This window comes from Delphinus delphis, chromosome 15, assembly GCF_949987515.2.
Source record: "Delphinus delphis chromosome 15, mDelDel1.2, whole genome shotgun sequence".
NCBI classification, from domain to species: domain Eukaryota; kingdom Metazoa; phylum Chordata; class Mammalia; order Artiodactyla; family Delphinidae; genus Delphinus; species Delphinus delphis.
The window spans coordinates 78,713,244-78,730,703 of record NC_082697.1 but is presented as its reverse complement, the minus strand read 5'-3'; the positions used below and the strand labels follow the sequence as shown (position 1 = coordinate 78,730,703).

Sequence of the window (17,460 nt, the reverse complement as noted above, 5' to 3'; positions counted from 1 at the left end):
GTTATCAGTTAGGGTTTAAAGAACTTAATGTATGAAAGCATTCTTTTAACCTGCAAGGAACAAGGTAGATTAATTTAGGGCTGCTTATATGTGACTTAGATGAGACTATATTATGTATAACAACACCAGGCAAAGTTGGGAAGCATGGGCAGGATGAAATGAAAGGTATCCGTGGTACCCACTGGCCTGAGGCCTCTGCCCAGTCTGGTTTCCCTTTGGTTTGAAGGCACTATCCAGCCCAGCGGCCTGGGCTGACTTTAACCCCGAGCCGCCGCATCAGCTGACCAGTCCAGCACTTGGTTGCCTCTGGGGCCTGTCTTCTCTCCAATCACTAGTGGTCAGAAGGACAGGTTTGGACCCGGGTGGGGAGACTGTCTAGCAGGGTGATGAGCGGGGATCCAGTGGTGGCTTGTGACTCCGGGAAAAGTGGGAAGAGGGGGTCGATCTGGGCCCACAGTACAGAATAGGCGTCAGGTGTTAGGCAGGAGTGGAGAGATGTTCAGGCTGGGGTGGAGGGGCCAGAGGGTCTGGAAGGTGAAGGCCAAGGGAGGCGGCTGGGATCCTTGGTCTCTGAGCCCCGTGGTGCCACGTAGGATCAGCCCCAGTCCTAAGGCCGTGACACTAAGAAGTCTAGAGCAGAGGCATGGTACAGGTACAAATGTTTATTCTACATAAAAATTTCACAAAATGGGCAGCTGGTTGTACCAAGACCTTTGGTGAAGGGGTGGAGGAGGGGGAGGGGAGTCGCTGTTCAAGAAGGCAACACGGACAGCGGTCACAGTCACTGGGCAGGAGCAAAGCCGAGGGAAGGCGGGGCTCAGACCTGGCCCCGGCCCCTGCTGCATGCGCTCGCATGCATGCTCCTTGCCTGTCAACGGGCGACGGGTTTTGGGTGGGGGCACATCTCAGACTTGAGAAGTCCCGAGACAGTGGGGAGGAGGGAGGTGCCCCTCCCTGGCTGGCTGCTGAACACTGCATCCCAGACACCTGACACCCACGTGGCACGTCAGTGGGGGGCAGCAAGGGCAGGACGAGATTGCGGGCGCCTGAAGGGATGCTGACTTCCCGAGCGCAAGAGAGCAGGGACCACTGTCCCAAACATGCAACACACAATGGCTTGAGGACCCGACTAGGGCCTGCCAGGGAGAGTGGCTGGCCCGGGCCGTGGGCTTTACCAGTGCAGAGGCCTGACCGGGGCCCGCTCTGCCTCCCTAGCTCCGAGGGTGGCTGGAGACCAGGCACCAGTCAGCCTCTTCCAGAATATTACCTGGGGTCAGGCGTAGCCCAAAGGGGTTGCTCCTGGGGCTGTAGGAATGTGGGAAGGGAGGCTGAGGCAGCTGAAGACCTGTTGGACTCTGCCCCGAGGCAGGGGAGGAAGCCTGGTCTTGACACGGCCAGAAGCCAGAAGCCTTAGCCGGCCACGGCACCCTGAGCCTCCCTGGCAGTGAATTGGCTGTTAGAGGCTTAGAGCTGGGCTGTCTCTCAGGGCCACCCTTCCCCGAACCTGAAAAGCAGCACCATGTGGCCAGCTGGTCCCCAGCCCTCAGGGGGCTTGGCTTATGGGGACAGCTGGAGAGGACACAGGATGGGGCAGATGGGCTGGTCAGTAGGAGGCAAGGTTGGGGTCCAGAGAGCCTTGATCCCAGGAGAGGGCAGACCCCAGGCTGGAGTGGAATTACTGAAGGCTGGGGGAGGGGAGCATAGCTGACTACCCCAGGCAGCCCTGTCTAAAAGGGGAGCGGCCTGGGCCAGGGCCTGAGTCTGTCCCTTGCCGGCCCATCCCCACCGGGCTGGCTGTTCCCCAGCCTGGCTCCCCTCTGCCTCCTCTGTACAGACGCACACTGTCACAAGGATCATGCACACGACGGCTCAGGGCAGGGTGGGAACGGGGGCCCTGTGCAGAGAAAGCGGTGTGGGGTGGGGAGGAGAGGGCCCGAGCCAGAAGGTGGCAGCAGCCAGGCGGCCTCCCGGGGTGGGCCATCCAGAGCGCAGTGGCGGTGGGGTGGTCTCTACCCGAAGATGCCTCCGAAGGTGGAGGCGATGATGATGCCCAGGACCACACAGCAGATGATGATCATGATCTTCTTCTGCACAGGGAGGCGAGGAGAGACCTCAGCGTGGAACTGGGGCCAGGAGGGAGGCTGTGGGGCGGCTGGGGAGGGGCTCTGGGGAGGGATGAGGGTTGGAGAGTCTGGGGGATTGAATGAGGGAGAAAGTGAGGACCTGGAACATGTCTGGGTGGGGTTTTAACTGGGCACCAGAGGCTCTGGTCAGAGCTGAGGGAGGGTGCAGGCAGAGCGCGGAGGGGGTTGTGATGGTCCGGGGGCTCCGTGCGTGCGTGAGGACGTGGGCTCGGGCAGGGTTGGGGCTACTGACCCGGCGAGCCTTGCTCTGGTACTTGACGGCCTTCTTGGTGTCAGACACAGCCCTTTCCACGTAGTCCACCGAATGTTCCACGTTGTACTCAATCCTGTCAATCATCTCTCCCTGCAGGGCCAGGGGCACCCGAGCTCCAGAGGGCCCCCCTCAGGGTTACGAGGGGGCCCAGGGCAGGATTTCGGGAAAGCAGCCTGAGGTTAGAGAAAAGGGGAGTGTGAGGGGGATGGGGCAGAGCTTCTCACCCGTGCCCTTCGCCCCTGCCAGGCACCCCGGCACCCTGTGCAGCTCCCTGAAATGCAGCCTCAGCCAGGGGGGCGGGGACCATGCAGAGGACGCTCAGAAGGGGCCCTGACCCCAGGGTTGGGCAGAGGACAGCACAGGGCAGAGGAAGGCAGGGGCGGGAGTGGGTGGGCTGGAGTCTGGCCAGAGTGACGACGGTGAGCCCCCCACTCCATCCTCCCCAGGCACGATGGTTCCGTCCAGCCCTGACAGGCTTTGGTCTTCAACCTTTAAGATCCCCCTGCCCAGTCCCACAGGCCTCGTGGGCCCTGCAGTCTGGTCCCAGGAAGCCCCCGGAGGCCACTCGACCATGACAATGCCCAGGACTCCCAGCAGCAGCGTGTTGAGGGCTGGCCGCTCTCTCCAAGCCCACTGCTCCCACTGGCGTCCACAGCACCATGGTCTCTCGCCCCAGTGGAAGCAGCAGCCTCCTCAAGGCCTCCCTGCTTCCTAACTCGGGCCATGCCACTCCCACACTTAAGACCCTCCAGTCTAGAAGAGACTCCAGCAGCCCAGCACCGCCTGCCAAGACTCCACCTCTGTCATCTCCAGCTCTCCCTGTGCTCTAGCAGCCCGGATCTCCTTTCTGCTCCTCACATAAGTCAGGCTCTTGCTGGTCTCAGGACTGTGGTGCTGCTGGTCCCTCTGCCTGGGCCAACTGCTTCACTCTTCCCCTGGGAAGTCTTCGGAGCTCAAATGCCGCCTCCTCAGAGAGGCCTTCTCTGACCACCCCGTCCAAAGTGGCCACTGCAGTGACTCCGTCACTCCAAGTGTGGCCCTTGGACTAGTAGCGTCGGCATCACCCTTGAGCTTGTGAGACATGCAAATTTATGAACTCCCACCCCACCTACCGATGTCTGGGAACGGGGACCAGAATAGGGGAACGTATAACAAGCCCTCCTGGTGGCCCTGGAACACTTTAAAGTTTGAGAACCGCTGCTCTGTCACGTCGCCTCCTAACGTCTGGCACAACTGGAGAATATGCCATTCATCATTTACTTATGCTGCCCTTTTGCCCAACAGACATTAGCTCTCAGGGAGCAGGCCCTCAGCTGTCCTGGTCACGGCTATACCTCCGGCTCCTAGAAAAGTGCCCATCCACACTGCCCACATGACACACAGCTGGTGAACAAGACAGGACAAGGCTGGGTGAAGGTGGGTAGGGCCATGCAGGGCCTGGGGTCTTGGAAGGCCAAGCAGAGCCATGCAGAGAGGATCCTTCAGGTGGGCAGGACCCTGAGGGCAGTTTCAACGGCACGTGGTTAGTTACCTGAAGACTTGGTCCCTCCCGGGCAGGGCAGCGTGGCGGGCAGAGAGGGTAGGGTTAGTGCCGCCCTGGGTGCTGCTGGGGGCTGGGGGGCGACGGTGGGGCCCCGGGCGCTCACCTGGCTCTCCACGAGCAGGGCCATGTCCGTGAACATGTCGTGCAGCTCCCGGATGCTGCTCTCCAGCTTGATGATCTCACTGTGGCGCGTCTCGATCTCGCTCAGGGCCTGCTTGGAGATGCTGGAGTCCATGATGATCTAGAGGGTGGGAGCAGTGGGCTGGGACCCGGGGACCGGCTGAAGGGAGCGGGGGTGGGGACTGGGACAGCAAGAGGCCGAGGGTGGAAGCAGGCCACCGGGATGGGCCGTGGCCTGAGCAGCACGTTCTGACAGCAGAGCCTGAGGCTTCTTCCTCAGCCGCAGCTCTCCCCCCACTTTCTGCTTGGCGCTTACTAGCTGTTACCTAACTTCTCTGAGACCTGATTTCCTACCTGTAGATTTCCTACCTGTAACACGGGGCTAACCCTCCCCACCTGTGCCCATGCATAGTAACAGCTGAGTGGTAGTTGCCCCGAGGGGCCCAGGCCTTGAACGGCCTTTCGGCCTCTCTCCCATCCCCTCTCCTCCTGTTCTTCCTCCCATACTGAATGTAGCCGACACCCCCTCCTAGAACCACACGCCCAAGCTGCCTCCCCTACCTGTGTGCCACCTCCTTCAGGAAGCCCCCCTGCCGGGTAGAACATGGAGCTTCACGTGCATGTAGAGAGGCCAAGGGCACCGTGTCCTCCAAGAGGGGTAAAAGGTCCTGAGGCTGGTGGGAGGAGCCCCTAGCCGGTGGCAAATGAGCAGGGGTAGCTAGGGAGCGGACCCGACTGGGAGGAACCGGGAGACAGGTCTTAATTCCCCCTTTGCCCCTAACATTTGTGTGACCTCTGCCTGGTCCCTAAGCCTCTCTGGGACTCGGCCTTCTCTTCTCTAAAACCTGCCGCACAGGTGGCTGTGTCCAAAGACTGCCCAGATCCGGCGCTCTGCACGCACACCAGGGTCCCCAGGGGGAGGAGTCCACACTCACCCCGGAGGCAAAGATGGCGGGGTTCCCACTCTCCAGCATGTCCTCCAGCTCCTCGCTGGTCGTGGTCCGGCCGGCTGTGAGCAGGGGTCACGCTGAGCCCGGCCTTCCCCAGGGTGGTCAGCGGCTGCCCGGCCCCGCCCCTTGGCCCCACCCCCTCAGCTTACTGATCTCCAGCTGCCTCTGGATGCGGCCCTTGCAGCGCTCGCGGTAGTCAGTCTGCGTGGTGTTGTACTCTGACATCACCTCCACAAACTTCCGGGACAGTGTGGAGTGCTGGGGGCCCAAGATGGGGGTGCAGGTGTTAGGCCCACCCCACCGGGCCCCAGAGCCTCAGGTGCCTGGCTGCCCACCCCAGAGGTCCCGCCCACACCTGTGTCTTTCGGATCCTCAGGTCAGCGGATGAGCGGCTCAGGCCTTCCTCCTGCTCGATGCTCTGCTCGATGCCTGGGGAACAGCCAGCTGCTGATAACCTGCCCCATTCACCGCTGCCTCGCCACCCACACACCCAGGATCTGGCTCAGGACCCTCCCCTGGGGGGACGTGTCTTGTCTGTTGAGTGGGGTCACACAGGAAGCAGAGCAAGAGAGAGCTCCAGGCACTGATGGAGGCGGGGCCAACAAGGGCTCTTCCAGGCATGATGTGTGTGGGGGTGAGTGCATATGCACAGACACACCTGTGAGGCCTCAGGCACACACCAAGCTGTGTATCTGTGTGTGTACACCTACTATGTGCTAGGCCTGGTGGCTCAGGCCCACCCTGTCTCTCTCCCGCTCAGGAAGGCTGTGCATGGAGCGAGGAGTGGGGCATGCCGTGGAGGGGGTCGGGGGGTGGGCAGGGCTAGGTGGCCACAACCACAGGGCACGGGACCCCTAGGCCTGTGCTTTCCGGGGCATGCATGCCTGTGCTCACGTGAGCGTGTGGGGGCTCCTGTGTGGGACCAGGCACTGCTGGCCACTCCTTTAACTCTCTTTAGCTGACAGTGTCCAGAGTGGAACACTCCCTGGACGGAGCCTCAGGCATGTGTCCCAAGGCCCAGCCCAGAGCCTGGCACAAACAGGCCTTGCCAGGTAGCTGCTAAGTAAACGGCGCGTGAGGAAAGAAAGACCCAAAGTACCCCTCAGAGCCAGTGAAATTCCATGGGCTGTGTGGGGGAAGCAGGCCTGGAGTGCCCCCCACATCCCAGACAAGGCCTGGAGCCCAGACTCACTCTTCAATTTGGAGCGAACTTTGTTTGCTGTCTTCTTTATGTCAGACATGAGTTCCTCCAGCTCTTCCTTGGTTTCTGGGGAGGTAGAAGGGGTGGCGGGTAGACACCCTGGGCTCCCCCATGCCTGATCTTCAGGCTCAGGCCCGAGGGGGCTCTGGGCAGACCCTGGGTCTCCCCTTGTCCCCTGGCTAAGAGTCCGCCTGCCCCTCCAATCCCGGGCTGGGGCCACACCAGCTGCAGCCTCACCCCTTCTCGTGTGTCTTCCAAGGAGCCTCCCTTCTGCCTTCGCCGGCTCCCCCCAACCCCCTGCCGATAACAGATGGGGCTAAATTTAAGGCAGAAGTAATTGTGGAGCAGCTGGTGATGCTGAAGGTGGCACTGGGGAACGTTTACTTGATAACTTGCCTGAGTCGAAGGTGGAGGTGCGGGCTCACCTAGCGCTACCTGGTGGCTCTGGGGGTGGACATCCAGCTGATGGGCTGATGCGGGCCAGGGGCCAAGGAGGCAGAAGCCAGCCCCCATCAAGCACCCTGGGCGGGGCAGACCCTGTTCTCTTCACAAAGTCCCCCTCCCAGGTGCTGAGCTCAGTGAAGGCCAACTGCTGAGTGCCCGGTAGGTGGATGGGGGCTGGAGGCACCCGGCCGGGTGGGGGCTGTGAGAAGAGCTTCAAAGAGGTGGGCCCCTGGGGTACAGTCAGCTCTAGAGGTAGCATGGAGCGGGGCTATGAGGGGGTGAAGCTGGGGGAGGGCTGTGGCGTAGTTTCTGGCCCTTGTTCCAACTGGAACCATCTCTGGAAAGCTGGCAGAGGCCATGGAGGTGCCCAGCTAGCCCTGCTCCCTGCGAGGGGTTGGCTGGCAAAGTGGGGCAAGATGGCTGCTTCCCTCTGGGGTGCTGGGTGGAGCCCAGCCTCAGGGCAGCCCCCCATGGCTCCACCCCCTGGAGAAACCAGGACTGAGCTCCTGGCTGGAGCCTTTCTCATCCACCCTGTGCTTGCTTCTGGGGTTGGGGCTTCTCCCATAGGGGACTCGGGAGGGGCATTTACAGTGGCTGATCAAGTGGGAGGGCCACTTCCCAAGTGGAATGTGAACGAGGTGGAGTGGGGGGCTTCCAGGAGCGGGGGAAGAGGCCTTGTTCGTAGGAACAAAGGCAAACTCGGTTACCAGCTGCTCTGACGTCACAGCCTCTTTTGCTCAGACCCAGAATAGCCCAGCCTGGATGGCAGCCCCCAGAGGAGGCAGAGCAAGCCTTGGCCCAGGAAAGCCCCCCACTCACTGCCAACTTTCTTTGTGATGCCCCCTCAGCTCTGCTCCGCCTCTGCCCTAGAACCCTTAATGGGGAGCCCCCTCCCCTTGGGGAGTGCCTGTTAGCCCATGTCAGTGACCGTCAGCCGGGTCCTGACTGCCCAGCTCATGGGTGGCAATTCTAAACTGGTCACTAGTGCTGTCTGATGAAGGTGGCACAAGGCAGCCAAGGCTGGGGGAGTTGGGCAGTTCTGTCCCCTGCCTGCCCCACCTTCCAGCAGGTGAGAGGCCAACTCCCAGCTCTTTATAGTCTCGCCCCACAGTCAGCCCCCTCCTGCACCTCACCAGGAGTGACCCACCAGGGACACGCGCTGACCCGGATACACACGGGCCCACAGACAAACCACATCACATACTGCCGTCCCAGACAAACCTCTAGGGAAAGGGGCAAAGCACGACGACACAGCAGCTGCACTGGATGTACGCCCTGCTCTGGGGTGTCCCTCTTTCCTTCCCACTTCTTCCTGGGCTAGTCTCCCCGGCTCCCAGCTGACTCACTCTGCCTTCAAAGGGTCTGGCACTGGCCTCAAGTTCAAGCACACTTTGGGGCCGTGGAGAGATTTATTCTGGGTGCTTGAGGATGCCTGTGGGCCTGGGGCTGAGAGGCCATGGATAGGGAGGCAGTGCTGGAGTTGAGAACAAAATCAAGCTTTGGGTGCCTGGGTGGTGGGCTATGGGCCGTAGGTCCTTTCCCATGAACACCTGGGCAGCAGCCGGACCCTCCCCCGTGCTTTGTCTTGGGGCCCCATAGGCTGGCGCCTTCCAAAGGAGCTGGAGAAGGGAGAGAGGAGGTGAGCAAGCCGCAAGAACAGGCAGGCAGTGCACACACCCAATCTGATGAGTCCAGGTGGCTGACCTGGGCCCCAGCCCGTCACTGCCTCCCCAGGGCTGAGGGTGAGCCCCCTCTATGGGAGGGGGTCATGGGCCTGCATGCCGTCAGCCTGGCCCATGTTAGTGTAGTAGTAATCAACACCTCCACGGGAATCGTGACAGCCAGGTCAGTGGGACCCGTCTGGAGACAGTGAAACGCAGACACACACAGCCTCCCTGTGCAGAGGGAGAGAGGTCACTTCCTGGAGCCCTGAGAATGCCCGGCTCTGGGGTACCAATGGCCAAGTGCCAGGGCTGCCAGCTTTTTCCGGAAACTCTGCCTGCTTGGCCGGCTTGCCCTCCCACAGCGCTGATGCCTCAGAGCTGCCATCTGCTCCCCTGGGGAGGCGAGGGAAAGGGAGAGGCTGGGCTGAGAGGCCCTCTATTGATCAGAGGCCGCTGCCTCCCTCCTTGCTCCCTCCCAGAATCCCAGGGCTACAGCCGGCTGGCCAGCCGCGCCGCCTTAGAAAACAGCCAGCTCACCTGGGGAGGGCGGGTCCGGCGCCTGACCCCGCCCTTCTCACCAGGCATCCGGTAGGTGGTACTGGGCACTGACCCCACCCCCACCCCGGGCCTGGGACAGCTGTTTCCTGAGGCTTCCCATGGAGCCCTCCCCAGCCTGGCCAGGCGCAGGCAGCCCTCAGCCGACCAGCAATGAAGGGCGTCCCTCCCCGCAGCAGCGCCCTCCTGGAGGCCTGTGGGGCTCCTCACACCTACACACTCACTCTCATCAGGGTTGGGGGAGGCCAGGATGGCGCTGTGCTTCCGCTTCACCTCCTCCACGTTCTCTGAGATCTTGTCAATGAAGCCACGGATCTCCTCCACCTGTGGACCAAGGCCAGGTGGTCTGGGGGCAAAATCCAGGGAGGGGGCTTCTTGGGCCCAGGGCTTGCCCAGAGTAGGGCTGGAGGTCAGGGCTCAGGGCCAGACTGGGCCAGGCTTCAGGGGGTAGGTGAGGGGGGGTGGGGCTGCTCCAAGGATCCTTCTAGACTGGGGTAGGAGTAGGGAGGAATGGGCCATCCCAAACTTTGCTCCCCTCTGAGCCTCAGTGGGCTCATTAACTGGCGCCTGTGGGCTGCTGAGACAGGCGCAGGTGTGTAAGAGCCCTGGCTGCCTCAGAGTTGAGACGTGGCCATCCTGGGTCTGCCAGTGTTTGGGGAGAGGCAGGTGTGCTGCTCCCACCTGTTCGAAGAACTCATCCATGAAGCGGTCTCGGTCCACGGTGACAGTGACATCGTCATCATCATCGCTGTCCTTGGCCTGCACAGGGGTGTGCACACATGAGCAGACCTGTGCTAGGACCACTGGGCCCCACTGGACCTGGGACACCCAAACTGCCCAGCATCTACATACAGCAGGCCCGCAGGCTGCAGCTCCAGGGCCCTTGGCAGGGACAAGGCCTGGCTGCGCCCTCAGCTCCCAGCCGCAGTGAGGAGGATCCCTGGGGACCCAGCATGATCATGGAGAGAGGCCTTGCCTATCAAGTTGGTGACAGGGCCAAGTATCCACCTCCGTGCCAGGCACTCCTTCCCCTGCTCAGCTGCCTCCCCTCCCCCACAGGACTGGGGTCCTCCGAGCACACCCCTCACCCTAGGGTGCTGCTGGGGAGGCCCTGCCACAGGCTAGGCAAGAAAACCTCAGGGCTTAGTCCCCCGGCCACTGGCCCCAGCTCACACCATGCCTGAGACAGGTTGCCTGGCGTTCCCAAGCTGGCCCTGAGTTCCAAGCTCCCCCTCAGGGGAGGGCCATGCAGGGGGAGGCCTGGGCACCACGAACACGTCCCTGCCAAAAGGTGGGATGGCTCCGATATGGGCCATCCCCACAGCACCCAGGCCGGCTTGAGAGCTCCTGCCTGTGAGGGGCCTCTGATCCGCCAGGCTTGCTCCCTCAGACCTCGGGGAACTCTCCCTCCTTGTTAGTCTTGACATTGATCCTCTTTCCTTCCAGGTCCAGAGTTGGGTCCGGCAGGCACAAGAGGCCAGTCACGTTGCCACTTGGCCCGGGGCCTGCCTCAGCTGCAGGTGCAGGCCTCACCCCGCGGCCCCAGGGGCAGCCGTACAAAAGCCAGCCCATCAGGAGGTGGGGGTGATTACACCTCTGACTTCCCAGCATGCTGGCCACTCTCATTACTGTCCCCCACACCTGGAATCAGCCATGGTCAGCCCACTCTGCTGGCAAGGCCAAGGTCCCTCTCCACAGCAAGGCCCAGATGCTCAGGGCAGGATGGTCACCTGGGTTCTCGGGCTGGGTCATGCCTCCTCATTTCTCAGCGCCCCACAGGAGGAGGCACTAGCCCTCACCCTGATGCTCTCTTGTGAGGATGGAGGCAGGCAGAGGCTGAGGGGCCGGGGAGGCTGAGGGACCGGGGAGGCTGGGCCCCCGCCGGCTGGGGAAGGGGCTGAGTTCTGGGCCCAGCACAGACACTGACTGGCTGAGGGACTTCCCCTCCGGGTCTGTTTGCTCCTCTATGAAATGGGGACAGTGATGCCATGCTGGGGGACGCGGGCTGAGAATGGATGGGGAAGCCCAGCATGTTCTGTAAAGGGCTGTGGCCCTGGGGCTCTCGGGGTCCCACTACCCCACCAAAGTGGGACCAACCAAGAGAGGGGGTTGGTTGGGAGCTTTATGGAGGCGGCCCCCCTCCTCAAGAGATCACACCTCCTCCCCCAGCAGCTAAAATAAATCCTCGCTCCCACAAGTGCCTGTGGCTGCCGCCAGGTGGCCCCCATCCCCCACCAAGCCCACCCTTCGCCACAGAGAATCTAGGAGCCATTTCCATACTTTGAGGCCCAGGAACCAAGCCAAGCAGGAGGAGCACTCCCTAGGGACACCGAGGCAGGGTGCAGCCTGGAGAACCCCAGGGCCCCCTCCCCGGCAGCCTGCCAGCTTGGGAAGTGGCCCCAGGAGTTCCTGCCATTCAGCAGCCTGGCTTCTCTGTCCTTCTGGTGCCCAGAGAAGGATAGGGATGGATGGGAAGAGGCAGAAGGAGAATTTTCCAGCTCCCTTCCTTTCCGGAGTGATGACCCGCTAGAGCCAAAGACAAGGGCGCCGGAGTCACTGGAGATGAGAGTCACTGCCAGGGACCCGGGGGCTGATGCCTCCCTTTGGGCCTCAGCTTGCCCATCTGTGAAATGGACTTATCTTTTCCAGGCATCCAGCCAGTTCTGACCTGCTACCCGCACAGCCTCCCTGCACAGAGGCTGGACTTGAGTAGCTTCTCCAACAGAAGGGTGGTGGCGGGAGAGATGCCACACCCTCCTCCATGCTCTCTATCAATTGGAGGGTTTAGGGCCTGACCTCACAGCCTGGGTCAAACAGCTGTGGCTCTGAGCAAAACATGGAGGGGATGCTCCAAGGGCACCCTTCCTTACCAAGTGCTACTCCTTCTTCCTCCTCAGGACCTTTTCACTCTCACGCCCCTCTTCATCTCACTGCCCCAGCCTGAAATCTGATCTCACCACACTCCGCCTATAACCTACAACCATCTCCCTGCCCCTATAATCTACCCACTCTCCTCCCTGCTGTCCCCATGTGGCTCCCTCTGCCGGCAGTGCCAATTCCATGGAGCTGACATTCCCCTCGTCCTTAGATGCCACCCCCTTCGGAAGCCTTCCCCAGCTCCCTGGGGTGGGTATCTTGCTCCTCTGGTTCCCCACACCCTATTGGCATCCCTACTGGAGCCACAGGCACACACTCTCAAGCCCTAAGGGACCTGAAAAGGCACCTTGGCCGCAGCATCTAGCCGCAGCTTTCACACCTCCGGGGATGGAGAGCACACCAGCTCTCTCGGGCACTTCTGCCTATCTGGAGCAGCCCCAATTGTTAGAAAGTCCTTCCCTTTCCTGTGGTTTGGCCCCAGGCCGTAAAGAACCTGTTGGTGCCCTCTCCCTGGGCTGGCCCTGCCAGAGATCTGAAGGTAGCATCCACATCGTTCCTGGGTTTTTCTTCTCAAGTTGACCATTCCCTCCCCTTCAGATCCTTTCCAGAGGCCTTAAGTTGCAGCCCCTGCCCCAGACTTGTTCCACTCAGCCTCTGTCTTCTCCCGCAGTAGAAGATATAAACTGAACCTGCTGCTGATTGTGGCCTGAGCAGTGCCAAAGAGCTGACCCATCACCTCCCTCTTTCTACATAGTCTACCTCTGTTAATGCAGCCAGGGAATCACAGAAGTGATGTTATAGTTCTTCCTGCCAAGGAAAGCCCCCAAGCCCTTCCCCACCCTGTTTACTTGGTTGGATTTGGGGCTCAAGGGAAGGATCTTCATTTGTTCTGATCCTTGCTTCCGTTTGTGAGAATCTGACGGTTTATGCCTTTGTTGCCCCCTGCAACTTCAACCACATCTAGGCCAAAGCCCTGAATGGTTAGGGCCCCAGCTCCCTTGGGGATCCGCCAACCCTCTCTAAGTGGCAGTCACAGCTCCGGAAAGAGGGCTGGACTAGAGCTGGGGACTTGAGAGGCTGCAGCGTGGAGGCGGCAGCTGGAGTCGTGAGGCAGTTATAAACTCAAGGGTACAAACATCTTCTGGACAAACCCACCCAGACATCATATGGGCACCCTGTCTGCCACCTGGCCCAAACTAAGTTCCACCTCTTTCTCCTGAGCCCCCTTCTCTGAACCCCCCTGCTCAGAACCCCCGTTCTCAAGAGTCCCCCAAATCAGAAACTGGGGGAAGCATCCGCACTCTTCCTCCTCCTCTCACATCCAACCTACATCCAATTTGTCATGGTGTTTGTTTTTTGGTTCTAGTGTTCACGGGTTCTCAACCCTGGCTCAGGACCTGAGTCCCTCGGTGGGGGATTAAAAAAACAAAACAAAACAGCTTCCAGACCAAATGAGAATCTATGGGGATGGGGCTGGTGAGGTTAAGTTTTTTTTTTAAGCCCCCCAAGGATGGAGAACCACTGGTCTGGTCTCACTCCTCTCTGGCCGGCTGGCCATCTCGGCTCTAGCATCATCACCTCCGGCCTGAGCAATCAGAAAAGAAAATCGGTGCAGGAGTGAGAAAGCACTGCCCCACCACAGGGACCTGCTGCAACAGGGGAGAGAATATCCCACTAGAACCACCACGTGTGCAGCCCTGGTGGTCTCTCCAAGCAGAGGCTCCAGGATTCCAGGATACCCTCCTGGAAGTAAGAGTGTGAATCCTCCAAGGGGTGCGGAGGCCAGGCAGCCTCCAGGGCGTCCTGGGGGATGGTGGCAGGCTGGCAGGCAGGCTTGATTCATTCCTGCTGGAGCAGGAGTTGCTGTTGTCTGTCTCGAGGGCTATATTTTTTTCCCCTTGTTCTTTTTAATGACTAATCAAAGCCAGTATTACTAAAGCAGAGAGGCCCAGAGCTGAGTCAGGGGTGTGCGAGAGGCCGAGCTGGGTCTCCAGAAAGAGAGGGCTCTCCTTTCTGACCCCTTCCTCCTTTCCCCATCCTGCAAACCTCCCCCTCCCCCAGATCCCTGCCCTCAGCCGGGTCTACCCCTTAGCAGGGCCCCAGAGCAGCTCAGGGAGGCAGCTTCGGGCTGTGGGGAGGGGCTGAGCTCTGCCTCCCTCCAGGTGCTGTGTGACCTTGGATAAACTCCTGGCCCTTTCTGACCTCAGTTTTCCATTTGTAAAATAGCAGGTTGGACTAGATAGTTCCTGGAGGCCATCTGTACCTCAGATGAACACGTACCCAAATCCACTGGGTTTTTTTTTTGTGGGGAAACTCCAAGGAGGTGATGAGAGGGAACGAAGGAAGGAGAGGGCCCCTAGCCTGGGTCTATTCTTACACTCCCATTTCTTCTGCTCTGCAGGGCAAAGCCGGTTGGCTCCACTGTACAGACAAATGAGCATGGAGAGGTTAAGGCACCAACCTGCCTGCTGTTGCCCCGGGAACCCCCAGTCTCTTCCCAGCAGTGAGAGAGAAAAAGGGAACCGGTCAGCAGAGTGCTGCCCCGGTGAGCTGGGCCCTGCTCTAGACCAGATGTCAGGCCCACCCACCATTCTCTGGGTTGGGCATCCTAGCCCCTCTGCCTTTACTCACACTGGTCCCTTCTTTTGGACCACACTCCCTCCTCCCATTCAAATCCACCTCCTCCTTCTGGGCCATCCCAAGTCCTCTCCTTCCAGGAAGGTTCTTCCTGGGTGTGCCTACCCCATTCTCCCTCCTCTTTACTGTCGCAGGCCCCCCTGTGTCTCACATGGCCCAGAATGTAGATAAACACCATTCTGGGCCCAGGGAGGGGTGGGTCGGCTCCAAGGAGTTCTCGGAAAGAAAACCAGGGAGGCCTCTGAACTGGGGGAAGGAGGCAGCTGCAGGCCAGGCGGGGCTGCCTGGGGACACCTTGTCCCCAAAGTCTCCCCAGTATACTCTGGTGACCCAGGTCTTCACCCGTCCTAGGCCTCCAGGCTGCCCTTCTGATCTCTGAGGGCTGTGGAGAGCATTCAGGTCCCCACACCGGCCCACGAGGACCCCTTCATTCTCCCTCTGCATGAGAGGATCAGCTCCACGAGAGATGAGGGCTGGAGAAGGCTGGAGGGCTGGGCCTGGCTTGCAGCGCTGAGGAAACGTGCTAGCTCCTTCCCCAAGTGTGACTTTTATAAATAAGCTCCCTTCGCCTTCCTTCCAAATGTGGTGGGGAAGGAGGAGGAGGGGGGAGGAGGAGGGAGGGAGGCTGGCTGTGGTGCAAGTGGCTGTCCCAAGCGCCACCCTCTGTCCAGCCCAGCTAGCACTGGAGCCTCAGTTCCTGGGGGTTCTGGCTCCTGGGGTTCAAGGTCTCCCCCAAATATGGAGTCAGAGTCAGGAGACCTGTGACCACCCCTCTTGCCCTGAGAAACTGGGTTCTAGGTTTTCCTACCTCCGCTTCATAGATAGGAATCTATGCAGCCCAGAGGGAGACCTGGGGAAATGGCAGTGCCCCATACTAATGGTTCCACCCCACCCAGTGTGGGCTCCTGCCAGCGGACCCTCAAGGCTGCTAGAAACCCCCAAGGGGCAGAGCCACCCAGCCATGAGTACAGCAGCCTTCATGGGCGCTGAATGCCTGGACTGGGGGCCTGTCTGGAGAGGAAGACTCAGTTTACTTTCAGAGAAGCCAGGCCTCACCACCTAAAGACCACTCTGGCTAGTGTGTGTGCGTGTATGTGTGCTGGCTGCGGGGAAGGGGGGAATCACAGACACACCAGAGCAAAGAGCTGGCTTCAAGCTTCCTACAGCCCAAGATCTCTTAGGCCTTAGGTCTCAGCCAGGTCTGAGTGTGACCATTTTTAGGACTAGGTGAAGCCCCTTTCTACCATCCCACTTCATCTTCCAGGCCAGCCACATCTCTTTTGTGCCTCAGTTTTCCCTTCAGCAGAGGGAATGAAGCTGATGAGTCAGAGGATGTCAGACGGAAAGGACTGTGCTCTCCCTGATCACCTGGTTCCCACATACACCCTCCCCTGACCCACCAGGCACCCAAACACCAGCAAATGCACCACACAGCCATTCATCACTGAGATAACCACACTCCTTCTGACTCAACCAAGCACAGGAAACTTGAGGGCAACCACAAGGGCTGGCGGGGGAAGAGTTTAGATACCATACACGACATGAGGGACCATCTTCTTCCTTTGAAACCTCGTGGGGTTTACTCCTGGGTCTGGGCACTCAGCCAGGAATAACACAGGTCTGACGGGAGAGTGGGGGCTGGCAGCCAGAGCAAGGGGGACACGGAGGCAGGAGAGCACAGGTTCCAGCCCCATGCTGCCCAGGAGACAAGACTGGTACAACGGGTGGGAGACCCAGGCACAAATGCAGGGGACCTATGGGCAGAGAGGACAAGCCATGGGATCAAAAGTCCAAAGGACCCTTGGAACTTTCCATATAAGGGGACCCAGGTCTCTGGCTCTAAGGTGGGTAGCACGGGAAGTGTTCTGGGGAGACACTGAGCTAGCCCCGCCCCCGCCACAGAGATCAGCAGGTGGGGGCCTGCCAGTACGGGGGGGTCAGCCGGGGCATCAGAGGAGCCTCAACTGGGTCTAGAGCCCTGATGCCCCTCTCCCCACAGGCAGGCTTCCCTTCCTTCTCTGTCCCCCCCAGCCCCCCCACCCCAAGATTGCCATCTTTAAAGGGAGAGGTGCGAACACCCTGGTTAATAGCAGAGGCCAGGGGAGGGGGGCCTTGACGAGGAGGAGCAGGCGGCAGGGGTCTCTGTCAGGGCTGGGAGAGGGCGGGCTCCGACTCAGAAGCTTTGCGCATCCTTCTACTTCCCCCACCGGAACCCCGCCCCAGAAGCCACACCCCAGGGGCCCCCGAAACACAGGTGGAAAAATAGGTTCAGGTAGGAATCCGACCAGGGAACCCCGGAAGGGTCTGGAAACGCCGGCCCGGGCTGCCCGGAAGCCAGGAATGTGGACCGGGAGCGGGTCTGACCCCTCCCGGACCAGGGGGGGCAGCAGATGCCGATCGCCACCGGGTGGGGAGCCACAGGTGACGGGAGCTACAGGTGATGGAAGGTGATGGGGGCGGCGGTCGCCCCGCGAGACAGCGCCCAACGGAGGAGCCCGGCCACACCCGACCGCCCCGTTTCCGCAGCGCGCCCTGCAGCGGGGCTCTGGACAGCGGACCGCCCGCGGCCCCTTCCCACCGGTCCCGCCGTCTGTCTAAACCAGAGGAAGGGCAGAAGGGTCAGTGATGAGGCACCGTGGGGAGAGAGAGTCGGGACCTGCTCCGCGGGGCGAGCGAGAGGTCAGGCTTCGGTCCCGCCACCGATATTCCAGAATACCCCTTCGACCCCCGAAAAGAAGGGGGCGCCGAAAAGTTTATCCAGGACTCTGGGCTCCAGTCGTCAGTCCGCGAACCATCGGAACCGAGCTCATGCGAGCCCGTGACCCCAGTGGGTCCAAGGGGCGGGACCCGGATGGGGGTCCCCGGCTCGGCACTGCTCCCTCCTACCCTGGCCAGGGACGCAGGGACTACCGCCCCAGAGGTCGCCAGAGGTGGTCGGGGAGCTGCCCGGCCGCTGGGCACGGGCGGCGAGGGGCGCCGCGCAGGGGCCGGACTCACCGTGCGGAGCTCCTGTGTTCGGTCCTTCATGCTCCCGGGAGTGGCAGCGGCACCGGCTGCAGCCCTGTGAGCCCC

At 60.9% G+C, this 17,460-nt stretch overlaps 1 protein-coding gene across 1 annotated transcript; it reads right to left on the bottom strand.

Moving 5' to 3' along the window:
- Window positions 1-385: 385 nt before the first annotated feature.
- On the bottom strand, window positions 386-17,460 carry STX1A (syntaxin 1A). Its single transcript, XM_060032248.1, has 10 exons — window positions 17,386-17,460; window positions 9,556-9,633; window positions 9,099-9,198; window positions 6,203-6,277; window positions 5,366-5,439; window positions 5,160-5,268; window positions 4,996-5,069; window positions 4,044-4,181; window positions 2,377-2,487; window positions 386-2,087 (listed from the first exon to the last, which is right to left on the bottom strand). The coding sequence occupies exons 1-10, from the start codon at window positions 17,413-17,415 to the stop codon at window positions 2,010-2,012; spliced, it is 867 nt and encodes a 288-aa protein (XP_059888231.1). The 5' UTR covers window positions 17,416-17,460; the 3' UTR covers window positions 386-2,009.